Below are 19329 nucleotides of genomic sequence, written 5' to 3' on the forward strand. Positions count from 1 at the left end.
CTTTTTCTTTTTGTGAGGATGGAGTGATGACTTCCAAGATCCTTATATGGTACACTGGACTGGTCAACAATCAGTCAGAGATGTGCTAAGTTGCCAGAAAGAATTAAGGGTTCCACTTCTCTGTATTTTCCCTCTTTGTTCTTTTTCCCCTTATTATTTGGTGGCCCAAGGTCCTCTGCCCAGAAAGAGGAATGGGTTTTCTACTAGTAAAGCCTTTAGGGTAAAGCCACTGAAAAACAGGAACTCACTGTGTTGGTCATTTGCTTAATTTTTGCCTTCTCTCTAAAGTCTGTCTGAGTTTTTCAGTCTCCAGAGCCTTCAGGTTGTTATTTTATGTGTTTTGTTGAGAATTTACAGCTGTTATTTCCAGAAGGATCACTTGTTTAGGAGTTCAAGCCTCCACCCAATAAGAGGAACTTGACTTTCTACTGAAGGGGAAAAAGATCACATCTGTTCTCCTACCTTGTTCTAGGAGTTCCACATTCATGATCTCATTTCAAAATTTCTCACATGAGTCTTTCCCCAAGGCTCAGAGATTAAACAACTTGCTCAAGGTTATAAGGATTTTAGTGGCAAATCCTGGGTGACTCTCAGGGCTGGCAAACTTTTAACACTTGACGCTGCTCTTCTTTCTACTGTATTATCTGGCATTCTTAAAGCGAAAATATTTGTTTCCTAAGGGTTAACTTTATATAATCTAAAATAAGAACAATTCAAAAAAATATTTACTAGGAGACTAGTAAAATATTGTTGTAGGGGATAAAAGAGGCTAAGAAGACAGGGTTACAGCTAGTCATCATTCACAACTCACATATCAGTATCAAATGATAATAAAACGGAAATTTTAATTGGGAGTAAAAGGTCAGAGAGACAGTCTACAACATGAAAGAGACCTGAGTAGGTTGGGAGAGAATGGCCAAAAGATTTTGAAAACACAGATCAGAGCACAGAAATATGATATTCTAAACTTCTTGACAAAGAATCTAATATTATTCACTCATGTATTACTTTCAGGGCTTAGTACAATGACTAACATACAGAGTGATTTAAAGATTTTGAAGAAGTTAACAGTTTGGATACTTTCATATACATAATTTTGAGGTTTTCAGTAGATTTTCTACAGAAACAGTGATAAAAAATATTTGGCATGAACAAGGCACTGAATTTCTTTTCTGTCACTTGCTGTATATTTTTGATTAATACTCTAGCAGAAACCAGCACACCGATACCTGACTAGTTTAAAAAGCTGAAAACTAAGATCACTTTGGCTCAGGCAGTAGTCTGTCTTATTTGATATATACAGTTCAATCCAGTGTTTGACCACTATATACTTGTTTTTGTCATTACATTTTCAATAAATAAATGGCATAATCAAAACCAAATTCTGTCATCTTAGAGAACTTCTAGTATTACTGCCAAGGAAATAATACACTTGGCTATAGACAAAGGTATTCAGGCTTCTCTTAAGCAAATCCTGAGGAGATTCCCATCACCAGAAGAGAAATGCTTTTTTTCCTGCATCTTCACATCAGTGACAGATGCCCACTTCAGAGATGATGAAGACACAAGAAAAGGCAGATTTCACTAAAACAGCAGTGATATGGCAACACAGCCAACCTCTTCTCAGGCATTTTTTTTTTTGCCCAGGAGTCCAACTGGTTTGGTTGTATCTTAAACTCCTATCTCTCTTGGATCAAAGTGAAAAGAAAAGTTCAAAGACTTTTTCAAAGACTTTCATATCAGACTTAGGTCTGATGAAAAGGGTTATTTGTCAACTAAGGGTTGACTTTGTTCTCTGACCCTTTTTTTCACCAGAACAGACTAGAAAGGATACCCTGAATTTTTTCATTTCAGTACCACAAGCACAAGGAGAACTCCCTTTAGGCAACTGGGTTGCAGCACAGCAGACTGCAATTCCTAAAGCCAGGACAGTGTTTCTGTTTCAGCCTTTGTTCTCAGGGCCTGCCTGATAAAGGTCCTTGCTTAATTCTCAACATATTTAGTGTAAAGAAAAAAATTCTGTAAAATCTTATTTTATATTTATATATATATATATATATATATATATATATATATATATATATATATACACATAATATCCATAATTAAGAACTACAGCTCTGGAACATCTCCTCCTTAAATGATGAGAATCCTGCATATGGTAAGAAGACAAGTAGTTAAAATATTGGATGTATCACAGTAAGCTTTTACCAAGTGAGGCTTTTTATAAAATAAGGATACACATAAGACTTTTATGAAGGAATTTTACCGAGGGATTAAAAGTGAGGCATTTCAAGAGAATGAAAATAACCTCATTTTGACTTTGAGATGGCTCCTTCTTAAATCTTACTACTTGAATAAATCAGCTCAACTTTAATTTATCCAGAAAGAAAGAGTGGTCACCTTACTGAAGTCTTTTTCACATTAAAGATTACAGCAAAATATTATTTAAGAGGTGACTTCTAAGTTCTGCATCTTGTAGTATGAGTAGCAATCTCAGCACTTACATTTTCTTTTGTTTCACAGGGAACAGGATAGAAAGAGAACAAAAAGACCAGTAAAAGAAAGTGATAGCCAACTGAATGCTTTCTATGGTCTGTCTGGAGGTGATACATAAATTCAAGTATCAAATTATAAAACTGTACCCAAAGAAAATGTGTAGCAAATGACAATGTAGGTTCACATTCTTTGTCTGTAAACCTCAAGATCATGTGCTCCATAAATTATAAGTTTCTTCAGTTTAGAAAAGTAACAGTCTCCCTAGCAGAGTATATGGCAGCATCTTGTAGCCAAATACATTAATATTTCAGCAGTGAGAGGCATGAATTTTCACAATAATAGGATAAATAAATTCATGTCAGTTCTGGTTAGGTTTTTAGACTTTGAAATTACGCACAAGGGATTGTGGCCCCATAATAAAATCAATATTGGATACATAAGCAAAAAATGTTTTATACCCATGATCCTAGATAAACAGGCAGAAGGGGTTCTTTCCTCTGTTGAAGGAAGAAAATAGCCATCAGAGCAAACACATAAGGTGGTAAACCTCCTTCTTCAGGGCGATCTATACTGCAAAGCTACAAATGAGAGAAAAGAGGATAAGCATTCTTTTGTACCAGCTTGTCATTTATGCAATCTGGTCTAAAATCTGTTAATTCATTTCCATTTATCACGTGATTTACTCTTCAAAATGAAACTCCACAATGACAAAATACCCAACTTCCTTATACTTGTGTTGTAAACACATATTGTGGTTTTCAGTGACAGTTCCACTTCAAATTTTTCATTTTGTTAACTAAACTCACTTGTGAAAGGCTCTAAAAATCTATTTATTTTTTGATATCCATGCTAAGTCCATTCACTTGGTTCAAAAACTTGTTAATTAAGTCAAAATAATGATTCATAAAATAAACGTAAGCCAACTGGCTTTGCTCAGTTTAATGGCCCCCTCATGCTTAGCTGCTACCTCGAAAATGCATGCTTTGGTCAGAACCATAATTAGAGGAAAGAAAGCAGACAAACCGATTAGCATTAGCAGAAAATAACAACTTAGTGATGAAGCAGGAGGCTGCTTTCAAAGCACATCATATTGTGATTACCAATTCACTCACTTAAGAGTGGGGCATCCTCTGTCCCTGTTGCATCTTTGACTCAAGCAACAGGAATTATGTATTGTCACTGCCATGTCCGAATCCATAAAGCCTTTGGCTTTTTTCTACACAGAATCTCAAGTTTATAATCGTGATGGGACCTTACATTTTGGAGAAACGTTAAGATACTCTGGTGTTCATCTGAGCATTTCATTAGGATACCATGTTTAAAATACCGTAGAAATGTAAAGCAAGATTAGATAGTGGCTTTCATTTTTTGGGAGTCTTTGGGTATATTATCGGGGCTTCCCAGGTGGCTCAGTGGTAAAGAATCCACCTGCCAATACAGGAGATGCAGGTTAGATCCCTGGGTTGGGAAGATACTTTGGAGGGGGAAACGGCAACCCACTCCAGTATTCTTGTCAAGATTCCACGGACTGAGGAGCCTGGAGGGTTGCAGTCCATGGGGTTGCAAAGTGTCAACATGACTGACTAAGCATGGGTTTATTACTGGATGGTATGAGAGACTTTATCTCAATTCTCCTGTATCTGAGACTCACTTCAGGAAACTAGTTAAAATGTAAACTTGTAGGCTATAACTCAGATTTGACCTACAAATCTAATTTTTAATAAGTATCATAAATCATTGATCTTTTGAACAATATGCTATAGTCAAACAGAAACAGTACGTTTTTCTTTCTATATATATATTAAAATTTCTAATACTCAGATGCCAACTCTCTTGATGTCTATAAATATGCATCCAAACATTTAAGATTAAATGAACCACGTAAAAATCAAAATGTACTGCTTAGGCATATGTAGAATGTATTCATTCATTTAAAGAACTCAAACCTACCTTTGCCCAGTACCTAAATGCAATCACCAGAGGAACCAGCTTTGATTCTAGTTTTCCAAGGGCAGTTAAATGATTTGTTGTCAGACAAGCATTTTCATTTCCTGCACTCACTTTACAAAGAAGACCACTGGTGGGGGGTAGAGGGTGACAATGGGAAGGAAAAAGAGAAAGATAAAGTGTTATACAGGTATCAGGTTTCTTTTACACTACCACCAACTAATTTACACTGAAAATAAATACCTTAAAAATGAAAATAAAAAACTCATTAAACCCTTATAGGTCATTTAAATAACTGGCTTTAAAAAGATAGGGCAGCTATTTTCTGGGTAAACTTTTTTTTTTAAGAACTAAAACTGTCACGTTTTCTTATATTAAAACAGTTTTTAGGGGGAAATACAAAGAAGTGTAAAATGTTTCAAACGGGAGTATGAATTCATCTTAGTAGGAGCAAAAGTGTTTTCCCTAGCTGGAGGAATCTGCTTGATGGTGACTCATTACAGCCTACAAACCACCCATCTACAGTGGGAATGGGAGTGTTTCCAGATGGAGAGAGAGAGCTGGGTGAAGTCATACCAACTATTTCCAGTACTGTTTAAAATGCTGCTAAAAAGAATGGCAAATAAAGGTGATCAGAGCAAGTAACTATTTGATAGTTTTTTTTTTTTTACTGAAATGGATCAAAATGCTTCCTTTCTATATTTTTTCCTTTTAAGTACTTTTCTTCTTTTTAAGATAAAACACTTTTCCCTCTTGGGTTAAACACCAACAGTAGAGGGAGAAAGCTAATAGTAAGCTTATGAAATTAACCACATAGGAGCTTGTAATTCTAGAAACTGGACATTAAGATGTAGTAAAGTACAAGTGCTTTTGGCAAGCTGATACTTAATAAACAGCTTAAAAAGACAGAGACCTTTGCTTTTCTCTGCACACCACCACTGGCACCCGAGCATGGAAATCTGCATCAACATCAATAAAAGAGTCTGGAAAAAGAAAAGAATATTACACAGATTAGTTAATTAAGCCTTTGTATAAAAGCACAATTAGATAAAGTACAAGTACCAGCTGTGCATCATCTGTTGGGTCTTTCAAAAGACCATTATGAAATAAAGCTCTTAAGAGATGATTATGAAATAAAAATGACTTGAAAAGGAAAAAGTATTCTACTCAAGAATCAAGTAATCACATTAATTTAAAACCCTTATTTTACAAAATTAATGTCTGATTAGAAATGGCTACATTATTGAACTAGAACATTTAAATGTTAGGTCAGTAACATAATTATAAATATGGATAGGACAATAAAAAACAAAACTGCTGCAAAAGCTACTAAAACATGTGGGGTCAAAATACATACTGACTGAAGTAAGAAGAAAAGTTTAAACATTTCATTCAGTCAAAACAAAAAGGATGGGAAAGACTAATTCAGGGATGAGACGATTTAACCAGGCCTATGGAAAGCACACAAGCTGTCAAGTCCCAGTTGGACATTACTTTGGACATATGATAACATACCTAGGAACAATTATTTGCTGATTCATTAATCTGAGTTGAGTCACACTATTTATTATTCATAAAGTATTAATTTGAGCCATGGAATACAGATGAACATCCTTTAGTTTTAACCTCAAGAGTAAATTTTACATATTTTGACTCTTATCAGTCTTAGGCTAGGACCTGTATAATCTTTACAAATTGTGACATTATCACCAAGCAAAAAGCTTTACTTACAAAATAGTTATTCTGCATAGTAGAACAATTGCATAGTAGAACAAGACTCCAATTAACCTGCTAATAATTCATGGGCATTTGCTTTAGTTTTTTTCTTGGCTATTCCTCATATAAGTAAATCAAAAAACACGACTTCCTATTTTCAAAGCTTGAGAAATAAGATATATTTAAATTATAGACAAAAAAAAAATTTAACAACAAAATGTGGAAGGAATTTGGCCTTACCATTGTTCTTTAAACATTCTTGGACAAGTAAGAGAACATCTGGCTGAGACATCTAGGAAATAAATCAATGAATACATCAAATAATTCATAAGTACTTTGGCTTCACTGAGATAATACAGTCATCTGAATTTATCCAAATGCCTCTCCAAACTAGAAAGCACCTTACTACCTGAGTAAAGGAACTAATCATTATGCTATGTGCACACAGTCAGACACAGAAAGATGAGCACTGAAAGATGACGACCATGGGCAAAAAGACTGACTACTCAGTTAACTCCTAATTCCTGAGTTAATTAGCCTCTCAGCAAATCTCCCACGTTGTGGCTGCTGCTGCTGCTAAGTCGCTTCAGTCGTGTCCGACTCTGTGCGACCCTAGACGGCAGCCCACCAGGCTCCCCCGTCCCTGGGATTCTCCAGGCAAGAACACTGGAGTGGGTTGCCATTTCCTTCTCCAATGCATGAAAGTGAAGTCGCTCAGTTGTGTCCAACTCTTCGAAACCCCATGGACTGCAGCCTACCAGGCTCCTCCGTCCACGGGATTCTCCAGGCAAGAGTACTGGAGTGGGGTACCATTGCCTTCTCTGAAGCTGTAGCTAGAAGCTGTCAAACTGTTAATACTATACTATTATTCTGTGAGACTACTTCAACAAATTGCTTACCGGTGTTCACTTCTGTCTTGCCTTTCTCTAATCCTTGCTACACAGGGAACCAAAACCACTTAAAACCATGCATTAGATCCAGTCCTGACCCTCCTTAAAACTCTCAGTCTGGCTACTTAATGCCTTTAGGCCAAAAGGAAATTCCAGCTTCCCCTATTTTGGGATCCAGGCTACATCTCTATCCTAATCTTATGCTCCTCTTTCTCTAGGTCCCTTCACAGCCCTAACAATTTTCCCTTTAGCTCCCTGAACAGGCCATGCTTAATGCCTGCAAATGATGTGCCCTCAAGCTAAAACACTCCTTCACTCTCTCCATCCCTTTTCATCTTTCAGAGTTCAGCTTAAATGTTATCCATTCAAAGGGGCTTCAGGACTGCTTGTATTCTGTCACAGAACCTTGTTTTCCTGAATTGCTCTTATTATAATAAATTATCTATACATAATTACTTATCTCCTTCACTAGGTATGAATTTCATGAAGAAGCAATCATACTTTTTTTGTCCTCTAGAACCTAGTATAGTGCCTGGCATATCACACAGACTCAAAGAATGAATGACATGAAATCAAAATAACTGCCATGCTGATAAAATACTAATTAGAATTTAAGATTAAAAGAAAAGTAAAATCTTGGTCAACTGACCAGGTAGCTATAGCAATTGGGAATGGCAAGGAATGAGAGAGTGTGAAATAGAAGATCTGGGGGAGGAGGTCAGAAATCTTTATTTCTATTTTTAAGCAGTAACCCAAGTAAATGGGCATAAACCATTTGCAAACTGGCCTGCAGGAACCACCAGTAAGTAAATGAATAACCTATTAAAGTGCCTTCCAGTTTTAAAGTTCTGACTCATTAACATCTTTCTGAACCCTGTTTAAACCAGAAATTTAGGCTAGGTGCAGTTCTTCAAAAGTGTAATTATTTTTACAAGGTGGGTGTATGTAAGAGGGAACTCAGGAACAAATCGAGCTTGCAGGTCTTAAATGTTTATATATATATATGTGTACATATATACACACACACCACACCCGTTTGAAATCTGAAATCCTTTGCTGCCACTGCAAAGCTGAATTGTCAAGACAATGTAATCTTTTCAAGTTAATAGAGCCAAGTAACACCATCAGATTCACATGGTTAAAAAAACCAGTGTTTGAAGAAAGCATGAAAGATATGTAGAATAAGAAGAAATACTCTTTAAAATTGAAGGCATGCATTAGAACCTTAAAAAAAATTTTTTGGGAAAAAACTATACTTTTAAAAACAAAGTAGTTTTAGGAAAAAAAACCCAACATTACACTTAAACTGTCCTCAAACATCTAAAATATATCCACATATAGCTCACATTTAGAAAAAAAATAGAACTTCCATACCACTCTGTGAAAATTCTAAGATTTATTTTGTACTTACAATGGCTGGAAATTGAATGTCAATGTTTATATCCGAATTTTTGAAACCCAATCTGCTACAGGATGACCCATATAATCTCAGAGAACAATCTAAAAAAAAAATTTTTTTTAAATAAATAGAAGTCATTTATAAAGTAAAATTTCTCAAAAGTTAATGCAAGACACTGCTATTTCAGAAATGGAACCATCAATTAAAACTACACACAAAAGAAAAACAGTATTCAAGTCTGGCACAATGAAAGGACACGAATGGGTGACTCTCTGCTCTTGCTTTCACTGTTATTTTATTTAAAAGGGAAGACTGCATTGAATGCAGTTTACTTTAATAGCCACTCTTTTCATACCAGTTGTAAAATACATTAATACTTCCTTTATTACTTCACATTTTTCAGAGAAAATACTGGCTGAAATGATTTTTAAAATATGGAAGTCGAAAAGAGATGTCTAACTTTGTTATATGTTTATAAACCTGAGTACACTGAAGAGTTAATGCAGATACTTCATTCACCTTTTTGAAAGCATACATAGGTGTAATTTACTATAAAGATCATGGTTCAGTAAAACAATAATCATAAAAATCAGCATTACATTATTTTCAATATGAATACTCATTATATTATGAACAAAAAGTTTAATTTAACATAATACAATCTTTTCAGGAAAACTTTAGAAAGTGATTATAATATCACTGATATAACTTAAAATGTTAGGCAGCAAGTGAGTCACTCTTTAGAGGAAGATATGTGTATGGGTACCACCTATATTTATTTTATGGCATTTCCCCCCCAATGTTTTACTACTGTTGGGCCAAAAAAGGGAACTTTGTATCTTTTCTCTTTCCCAGGTTAAGTAAAGTAATTTATTTGGGTTTTAACAATTTTTTCCAAGACAAAGTTCACTCAATTTTACAATGGAAATCTATGAAAAAAATCAAAATTACAAATGACATCTCAGGAACTTGTCTACAACAAAGATGAGATATCTAATATAAGGAAATGAACAGATTCTTGTTCTTTATTTTTCTGAACACAAATATATGAATATGAATCATACTATATGAATATTTCAATAAAATGAATAGTTTGATGGGTAGTCCAATGATAAACTCAAATAGTGATTTCAACCCTGGCTGTGTATTAGAATCACTTGTGGAGCTTTCTATAAAAAAATAGTTTTTCATGGCTCCATAGATATAACTTAGAAACATCAATTCAACAGTGCACAAAATTTATCATACATTAGTTTTCAAAGCTCATTTTAGATGGTGCAATTCTTTTAAGCATGGTTAAACAGAACTTTTTCTGGAAAGAGATAACTTGAAAATGACTCCAAGACACTTTAATTCAAAATATTCTGTCAATGTACATAGGTAGAAAGGTGTGGTGATCATTTTGTAATGTATAAAAAATATTATCACTATGCTGTACACCTGAAACTGATATACTGTAAGCCAATTATACTTCAACTAAAAAGGGAACTGAACTTAGAGATGGAAAATAGAAAGGTAAACAAAACATATACACAAGAGTCCCACGGTGCTCTAATAATGTGGGACATGTAAACGAACACAATGAAATTCACAATGAAGACAGGTTAATAACAACATATGTAAAAGTCTTTGCTACCCTAGAGTAAGCCAGGAAAAACAAAAACATAAAGAGCTTCAGTACAAAAACATAAAAAACAAAAAACTGAGAGCTTTAGAACATGGCAAATTGATTTCTATTAGGCAAAAATTACTAATGGTAAGAAAAATGAATGGGGTATTTTAGGTAGCTAAAAAGAAAAGCAAATCTAGAAAATACCTGGTAACTTGTGTTGGAACACATTTTCCATGATACGTTTAATTTCTAGTCTCTGTTCCAAGTTCTCATTGTGTAAGCCAAACTCCTGTACCACTTTGTCAATGGCAATACCAATTGCATTTATCTGGGAGGGTGTAGGCGGGGGTAACGTGGTGAGCAACTCTTCCTCGTGCTTCTCCTTTTAAGATCAATGTTGAGATTAAAAATGACTCACACCATTTTTACCTTCTACCAGTCACTGAGACAACACCCTGCACAGTACCCTTGAATATTTTTCTCAGCCCTCCTTCTCCCTTTAGCTGTGTTAGTCTTCATCTTATCAAACACGCACACACTTCTTTATGCACATAAAATGATAATAGAGGGAAGGGAGGAATAAGGAAAAAGTGTAAGGAAAGAACATTAGAAACAGTAATGGCAAATTATTTACTTTGTTATTACTGGCATAAGGACACATATCTAGGTCCTAGCATTGGCTTCATTTGTCCTGATACTGTCCTAAGGAAATTCACAAGACTACCCAGCAAAACTATCTGACCAGTATAAAGTATTCTGGTTAACATAAATTCAGTAATATAAATAACCAAATTATTAGTATCACAGTCTTAAGGAAAGTCATAAAGATGACAAGTAATAATTGACAAACATACGTGTTTAGGTTACATTACACTTACCTTAATGTTTTTCTTGTGCCTCTTCTCTTTGATATGCTTATGAGCAAATGCAATGGATTCAATTAAAACAGCACAAAGTTTGCAGGTGTACTTTGCTGTAGGGTAGTTTCTTGGTCGCTACAATTTGAAGAGATTTACAGACATGTATATACTTGTATATAAATACATATTTAGAGAGACATGTAGAGAGAAAGATGTACAGAGACAAAATACAGGTAAACAAAAGCTGGCCAGAAGATGATTTCCTGTACACTTATTAAATTGTTAATAAATTACTGTCACTATCATTATGCTAATGATTGTTTTTTAAAAGAAATCCTAAAAAAAGAAACTAAAAAGTCAAACTGAATATCACTTTTGATCTATAGTGCTTATATACTAAAGTAGGATATATAATTCATTAAAGCACATGTTCCAATTACTAACATAGTTTAAACCAAAACAAGGATTTTAACTAACAAATAAAGCTGTTACCCTTTTCAGCCTGTCGATGCAGTCTCTTTTCAGCCGCTCCTCAGCCTGCTGTAAGCCCAGCAGCTCCTTCGTTGAAAGCACAGACTCATCGATCACAGGGCCTTCCAAGTCTCCATCCTGTTCGTTTTCATCATTTCTAGTTCTCCGTGGCTTCCGAGGTCTGGACCTCGGTTTCTTGTTTTCTTAAGTTAGGGGGAAAATATTATTGGCAATACTGAATAACCCCAAGTCAAAAGCAGAACTTACATATTTATTCATGAACTCACGTGATAGCTGAATGACATCTGAACACAGAGCAAAAGGGAAGGTACACCTCTCCCATGGATAAAATGCTTAAATGCTCATTAAGCACCTCAACATGTGGATATACTAATCCATGGAAGCCATCTTTTTGGAAAACAAAAGACTTCTACTTCAACCATAAAATCTGATTCTATCATTTCTTCCTGGTATACTGCTGAGCTTACTCAAGCAATAGTAAAAATTATCACTTGAAAGCAAGTACATCAGTAATTCTAATGTAATTAATATATCATAATATAATGTATAATGTACATATATTTAATAATTTCTATTTAATAATTTCTAATATACCTGGAAGGATACTTGGTATTCAAAAGAAAACTGTCCACATTTGCTTTCATTTTTTCTAAGTAAACAACCCCAACGGAGTAAAGATGGACAGTGTATCTCCAAAGAACTCAGAAATCAACTTCATTCTTATCTGGAGTGAAAGTCCATCACTAAATTGTAAATCATGCAATCATAGAATTGGGCCCTCCCCCGTGTTAACCTCAAGAAATTGAAGCCAAAATTTTATTTACTGAAGACAACTATTAACCATTTTATCTTTACTTTCATTTTAGCTTCTTTGATGAGCCTGCACAGAGCACATTTCAAATGAAAAAACAAAAACAAATTAGCAATTGAAATAAAAGTTTTCTGCAAATACAGACTAATTCATCTGGTTATAAACTCTGCTGTTAGTTCTATAGTCCTTATAATAAACAAAATCTGTTCCTTTTTTAAGACTTAGGACTTTTCAACTTCAGTAAAACTGAAGACGTTTGTGCAATTCATCTACAAAAAAAAACTGTTCTAAATAGCTTTGGTAATTTCCAACAACTTCTGAAAATGAAGTTGCTAGTACCATATAAAAGTAAAATGAAATTCATTTCCTCAATTAAAATTATGATTAAGTGGACTGAATAGTTTTTAAATGGCTTACCAAAAATTATTCTCTGAAAATATAAACCAACTGAAATGCTCTGCATGAAGCAGCTGCCACGACAGGTTTTCAGTGGAACTCATTCCTTGTAGAGCAGGTACAATGAATCAGTTAATTGAAAAGAAATTATGTCGGGAAAGGGAGGTATAGGGCCCTTAATTTAGGAAAAAAAGCTATCACCAACAACTCTGAAGGAAAAGCAGCACACATTGTACTCAAACTACCCTGAGATGAATATAATGAAATTCTGCAAACAGCTTCGATACGACAATAAAGCAGCAATTAAAAAAATAAAGAAGTATTAGGACAAATAGTTTTTTTAAAAAATAGGAATCAAAATAGACCAAACAAAATAGTAAAAGACAAATAGTTAAGATCAGTCTATTGCTTTTTAACACTCCCTCTATTCACAACTAAATTAGCATAATCTTTTAAGCGTGGTACTCCTGGTCTGAATAAAGCTTTGAGGTAAGCAATTCTTTTAACTCAGAGGTGTGTCTATTCTAATTTATCATTACAAACTCTGAATAACTGCATCTAACTTCAGTATTCCAGGCAGAAGTTTCTTAGGCAAAACTCTTTAAGGATTTACACTGACACATGTAACACAATCAGAAAAATCCACTGTTGGTTCACCAAAACAAAAATTGATATGGAACCAAATTACTTTTTTCACTTCTCTCTCTCGATTACAAAGGCTTCTTGCTATATTTGCTATATAATTTTTCTAGAGAGAGTGACTTTAATTTCTCTTCAAAAGTAGTTAACTTATTTTACAAAGAGAAATGGAGGGCTGCAGAAATTTTGCCTGATGATGACAACTGCAGCTACCAATACTGAGTATTTTTTCATGCAACAGATGCAACGTAAGCACTTTAGGTGGCTTCAGATTAATCCCTGAAGTGATCCTATCATGGATGCTAATATTATCCCCAGGATACAGATGCACAAAATGCTGGTCCAAGAAAGTATCTTGTCCAGGCACACATGACTAAAGTAAATAAAGGGATTTGAAATAGAGATTAGCGCATGGATGGAATTCTGAAATTCATCTATATAACAATACAAGAAAAATATTAATTAAATTAAGCAGAACTGACAAGGTTATAAAAATCCTAAACTGAATCTCATAGTCCTGCATGGTAATTAAACAGTCAAATAGCAAACCTGGGTATTGCTAAAAAAAATTTCCTAATTACTTAGAGGAAGACTACCTGGCTCCTCCCAGGCTCTAGGTAAGTAATATGAATTATCTACATACAGTATTCCAAGTTTCTCATATTTTATTTGAATATGGTCCATTATGCCATTTACAAAAGACATGTATCTGAATGGATGTTTCCAGCTAAGATCATTAATGGCACTGTCCCAACTATATTAAGTTGGCAATCTAGGATATTTGAGGAATGAATTTGAGGTAGGGGCAGTAAAGTGAACTGAAAAATAGAAACAGTATCAAAAAACAAAGCAATGCTACAGTAATTTTCATTACATCTTTTCATATCATTTAATAGAACCTTTGTTATTAAGGTATAAGTTTGATTTAAGAAAATTTCAGTTCCTTTAATGAGAGCCTTTTAAGGATACTCTGAGTATCCTTAGGTTATACTTTAAAGTTTATACTTTAAACTGAACTTCTTGCTACAGTAAGTAATATTATCCAAAGCTTAATATTTTCTTTGCGAAGATTTTTAAAGGAATAAAAACTGAACAGTCCTTAATTTCCAAACTGAAAGCAAACGCCTGTAATTTCATTATAGAGAAAACACTGGCATTTTGGATTGACTTCAACAAAAAGACAGTAAAAATGCAGGTCCCATTCAATATCACTTAAGGTTTCCTTTTAAGACTAGACAGGAATACAGAAAAACAGATTTTCAGTCTCTTATAATATCTATCTGGTGGCAAACTTTTGACTTGTAAACCTTTCTTTTTATAATGCTGCTCAAAATCAACCTTTTCTGAAAGACCAACAATTGGTAACTAAATTAAAATGTCCATGTCCCACTTGGACACAGTAATAAAGAACTACTTAAATATACACAAACTTTGAAAGCCCAGAAATTATGAATACATGTTCATTTCTCTCTGTCAGATTCCAGGTCAGTGAGGCTGAGTTCATGGCCAGAGCAGCACAGTACATGATTTCAGTTTCACTTCCTCATCTACCACTTTGCGTAAACAAGTGGGGACAAATTTAACCTCACCGGAGACATAGCTACCTGCTCTGTAAAACTGTGATTCTACCTTTGATACATCATGACAGCACTGCAATTCCTTCAAGTTCTTTTCAGCTTAAAGATTTACAAGGCTGTTTGATTATTCTGTTTCTCTGCTACGTGGACAAAATCTATTTGTGTTTTGGAAGAAGGGATCTAAAAGGCAAAGCTTTTAACTGAATTTCCAACTTTTTAACCAATGTTTTTCAACCTGTTTGCCATGTTCACTTTTGAGAAAAAAAAAATCTTGCACTCTCCTCCTCTAGACATTGATACTTCACACAAAAGATGTGTATTCCTCTGTACCAGGAGATACATGCAGTCTATATTATGTTTTTATATCGAATAAATTTTTTTTTAAGCTTTACATTCTGTCATTTATATTATGGATACATACATAATTCAAGTACAAAATTACAATATATAATTTAGAAAACACATACATACCACTCAGAAATTATGATATATCCCTAGGGGGATATGATCACACCCTCTTCTTTAAAAAGCACCAATGGGAAACATACTTTTTACTAAGGTAAAATGAGCCTTGTGGCAAAGTTAACTTTTAAAGGGATCAATATATGCAGTGTGTTGAAGCTTCCCAAATAACGTGATTATCCTTAAAATAATCACATTAAATAAGCCAAAACTATGAAAAATTGGAACTGCATTGCTGAAAATAATAAAGCTCCTCTGAATGAAAAATAAGACACTGCTGACTTCAGGGTTGTAACTTGACAAGTTGGAAACATTACCAGGGCTTCCCGCTTCCATTTCTGACATGGTGTCCAGGTTTGTCAGCTCTTTATGAAATAGTCGTCTTACAGTTCTGCAGCCTCTTCCATCTTGCCACCTATATCCATCTTCACTTTCTTGAAAAGAGTCTCTTCTTGGTCGGTTTATAACAGGGATTCTAGGTCCAGGTTTGTATTCTCTCCAACTGTCTGAATTATTGGCAAGTTCATCAGATAGCCATCTCTTACTCTGATCTCTGTGGTTGTCATTGATCCAAGTGGGTTGACTGTAAATTGGGTTCTTAAATGCATATGGATTGCTAGAAACAGCATAGGGTCCTTTTCTGGGGGTATTCCCATAGTTCCCCGGTGTTACTTTTTTTTTGGGAAGGCCTTTTTCCATTTTACTGCTATGGCCTTTAGCATAATCATCCATTATTAAATAATCTTGTTGGGGGTGACCCCTTCTGAAATCATCATCATCTGTAGTCCCTCGCTCTTTAGGACGTCTCACAAAATAAGGTTTTGTGGCATCTCCCATGGTCTTTGACTTCAGTTTTCTTCCTCTTCACCTGAAAGAAGGTGTTTTGGAGAAACATCAAACTATCAATATAACAAGGCATCATATCAAATTCACAAAATATCACACACATTGTACAGATGTATTAAAGCCTGCAAGAAACCCTTTTCCTAATTTCCATCACATTCCAATAATCAGTGCATTATGTTAGAAGTGGGAGGCTTAGTTTTATAATATCTTCATAGAAATTAGTACTATTTAATATGAAGATAAAACTAAATCTGTCTTAAAAACTGTAATATTAAAAAATGTCACTCATACCAAGCTGGTTGGCGTTTACCTATATAACGAAAGCTCTTTTCTTCAGAACATCCCCCCCTCCCCCATAAAAACCAAATACCTCACCCCGAGCCTATACTTCAGAGAACTCCCCAGTCTTTTAAAAAACAAGCTGGCAATTACTTTTAAGTGTTAATAGAGAGTAACCGAAACTTTGTGAAGGCAGTACTTCTCTCAACTCCACTTTTCAGTCCCTTCTCGGTACCCTGGGGCCTCGGCTCCGCTCGCCTCTATTCAGACCGACAGGCTCCGATCGCTTGGGCTACGGGAGACGCTGGGCTTCCGACCAAGGCTCCGCTTCGGTCATAGGGGCTGGCTTTACGACCAAGGGTCAACTCCCGGTAACCACCCCAGTTCTCATTTCCCCACCCCAAACAACTTTGGTTTTGTCATGAAACAGCAATTCTCCTTCCTCGATCCCCAAGTGACCGCCCCACCCCCGATCTGCCTCAGTTTCCATCCTTTGAGTTGGAGACGGAGAAACAGGAGGCGTCTCCGCACTCCTGGCCACGAAGCCACCGCGGGGACCAGGAAGCAGGAAGTGACCTGCCTCCTCGATGGGGTTCCGGGGTGCCCCCCAGCCGGACAGGGGGCTGGGGGCGAGTGCCTCCACCCCGATCCCTTTTCCTCCAGTCCCCGCAGGGTTTGACACAAAGTGAAGGTGCGGACTCAAGCCTGAGAGCTCAGTCCTCGCCGGCCTGGGGGATCCCTGGTCCTCGGAACTGAGGCGAGGAGGCCGGCAGAGGATGTAGTCAACGTACCTCTCGGGCCAGGCCCGCCCTCAATTCTGGAGACCGGAGAACCCACCGGAGAGCCACCCCGGACGCGAGTCTGAAAGGGACACAGGGGAAAAGGCGCCCAGGAACACTCACCACCTCCGCCGCGGCCCCCCGCCTCTTCCTGTCCCGGCCGGGCTCCCTCTCCGTGTTTTCCTTCAGCCCCACTTCCGGCGCTCAGCGCTGTCTCATTGTGCGCGATTGGGAGCCGGCGGTGCCCCCGCCCGAGCGCTCCGTTGCGCACGCCGGAAACGCCCGCCTCACCCGGAGGGCCGCCCACCGCCCGGCCCCTCCCGCTTCCGCCGTCGCAGACGCTGCTGCGCCCGCGCGTTTTACGGGTGTCGGGCGTTCGGTCGGGTTCGGGGCTTCGGCTGTCAGCTCTTGTTCGCTTGGAGGTGTACTTACCTCGCTTCCTTTTTCTCCTGGACCTCGAAAGCACCGGGAAAGCGTGCGGAGGAAGCCTCTGGTTCTCCACGGGGAGACGCGAAGCTCGCGGTCTGGGCGCAGCAATACGCCTGGGTCGGCTCGGAGGCTCGGCTTTACCCCTGGATGCTTGGGGTTGTCTGTGGGCAAGTTCAGCCTGGGTCTGAGGCCTCGTAGCACTTGCTGTTTTTCTGATAATTCGAATAACTGACCGTCTCTGTGAGGTCTTAGTTACCGACTCTCTAGAAACGCTAACGTTTAAGCGTCCACTGTTCACCCAGGTCTCCGTGTGGCTCAGGGAGAGACACCCCCCACCTTAGATTGTGTGCGAGTTAGTTTCTCTTAAAAACAAAATCTTCTTTTGAAAAAAAAAAAAAAGTATAATCGCGTAGAATGACCAAGGAGGACATTCATACACGGGAATTTTTGAACGGAGAATTTCCTAATGGAATAAGCAAACAACCTGTGTTCCTTTTTCCCCTCTCTCTTTTCTGTTGAGTTTACCTTCCTTGCTATCTGCCGCGTTATAAATACTTTGAAAGCCTCGCGCAACTAATTAGGGAGTGTCTAGAAAATGCGACAGTTTTAATTTATCTGCTTTTTAAGAGCATTTAAATTTGAATCCTTGAGATTCTGTGGGGATTATAGCCTTAATCCCCACACGTACGTACTGGCTGTTGCCAGGCACCGTTGTGAGTGCTTTACAAATAATTACTCATTTAATCCTCACGACAGCTCCACTGGGAAAATATCATTATCTCCATTTTAAAGGTGGGGAAATAGTGTTTATGGTGAAGTAAATAGAACCACTGGAGTCCAAACACTGATAACTCTGTTCTTAACCACTTAACCTTTAGTATAAAGGTGATTTAAAACGGGTAGGTACAACTTTTGTATAATGCTTTTTCTAGATGCTTTGGTTCTGAAAATATATGACAAGCCAAGGATCTGACAGGCAGACTGACCTTTTATAAAGAGTCCAAAGGAAGTGTGATGATACATAACTGCATTTATTACATGGGCCACCACACCTAGTCGAGTAATTCTATATGGAAGAACTGGTTTAGGAAAAGTTGGTCTTGACTGTTTAGAGTTCTGGAGGAGTAGTAGAAGATACATCTTTTTAAGAGTCTAAAGTATTTGTATTTGCATTTTTAAGTTTGGTTTGATTCCTTTTGGGATGTCATTGGAGGGAATACTGAGTTTCTTTGAATCTTTGAGGGCTTCCCTTGTGGCTCAGCTGGTAAAGAATCCGCCTGCAATGCGGGAGACCTGGGTTCAGTCCCTGGGTTGGGAAGATCCCCTGGAGAAGGTAAAGGCTGCCCACTCTAGTATTCTGGCCTGGAGAATTCCAAGGACGATATAGTCCATGGGGTCGTAAAGAGTCCGACAGGATTGAGCAACTTTCACTTTGAATCTTTGAGATGATTGCTTCATGGTCCAGACGTGTTTCCAACAATTTGAATTAGCATTGTGGGGGCTAACTGGTTTAGAGGTCATTAACAAATTGCAAAGGTCTAACAAAATCTCCTGCTTCTGCCTGCTATAAAATCTCTTAGGTAAATTATTTCAGGATCTTATATTTATGATCTAAGAAGTTGTGTAAAGTGAAAAATTTTATTTCCAGTATGTGTTTTTAAACCTTGGGAAAATTGGTGTGTTGGTATATGCAAAT

The 19329-nt window shown here is 36.9% G+C and overlaps 1 protein-coding gene across 10 annotated transcripts in view; it reads right to left on the bottom strand.

Moving 5' to 3' along the window:
* Positions 1-17468, bottom strand: part of TUT7 (terminal uridylyl transferase 7) — a 58758-nt gene extending 41290 nt beyond the window's left edge. For 8 of the 10 annotated variants that reach the window (XM_019966527.2, XM_070795072.1, XM_070795073.1 and 5 more), the window contains exons 1-10: positions 17217-17343; positions 15618-16168; positions 11416-11597; positions 10942-11058; positions 10268-10445; positions 8464-8552; positions 6403-6454; positions 5360-5429; positions 4450-4576; positions 2958-3077 (exon numbers count right to left, since the gene is read on the bottom strand). In XM_019966527.2, coding sequence (XP_019822086.2) covers positions 2958-3077; positions 4450-4576; positions 5360-5429; positions 6403-6454; positions 8464-8552; positions 10268-10445; positions 10942-11058; positions 11416-11597; positions 15618-16137 — 1455 coding nt within the window. In that variant the 5' untranslated portion in view covers positions 16138-16168; positions 17217-17343. Of the gene's footprint in view, positions 1-2957; positions 3078-4449; positions 4577-5359; positions 5430-6402; positions 6455-8463; positions 8553-10267; positions 10446-10941; positions 11059-11415; positions 11598-15617; positions 16169-16578; positions 17089-17216 lie in introns of those variants that run through there. The other 2 variants (XM_019966518.2, XM_019966520.2) reach the window with 2 other exon arrangements.
* Positions 17469-19329: the final 1861 nt, after the last annotated feature.

Source organism: Bos indicus, chromosome 8, assembly GCF_029378745.1.
Source record: "Bos indicus isolate NIAB-ARS_2022 breed Sahiwal x Tharparkar chromosome 8, NIAB-ARS_B.indTharparkar_mat_pri_1.0, whole genome shotgun sequence".
Classification (NCBI taxonomy): Eukaryota; Metazoa; Chordata; class Mammalia; order Artiodactyla; family Bovidae; genus Bos; species Bos indicus.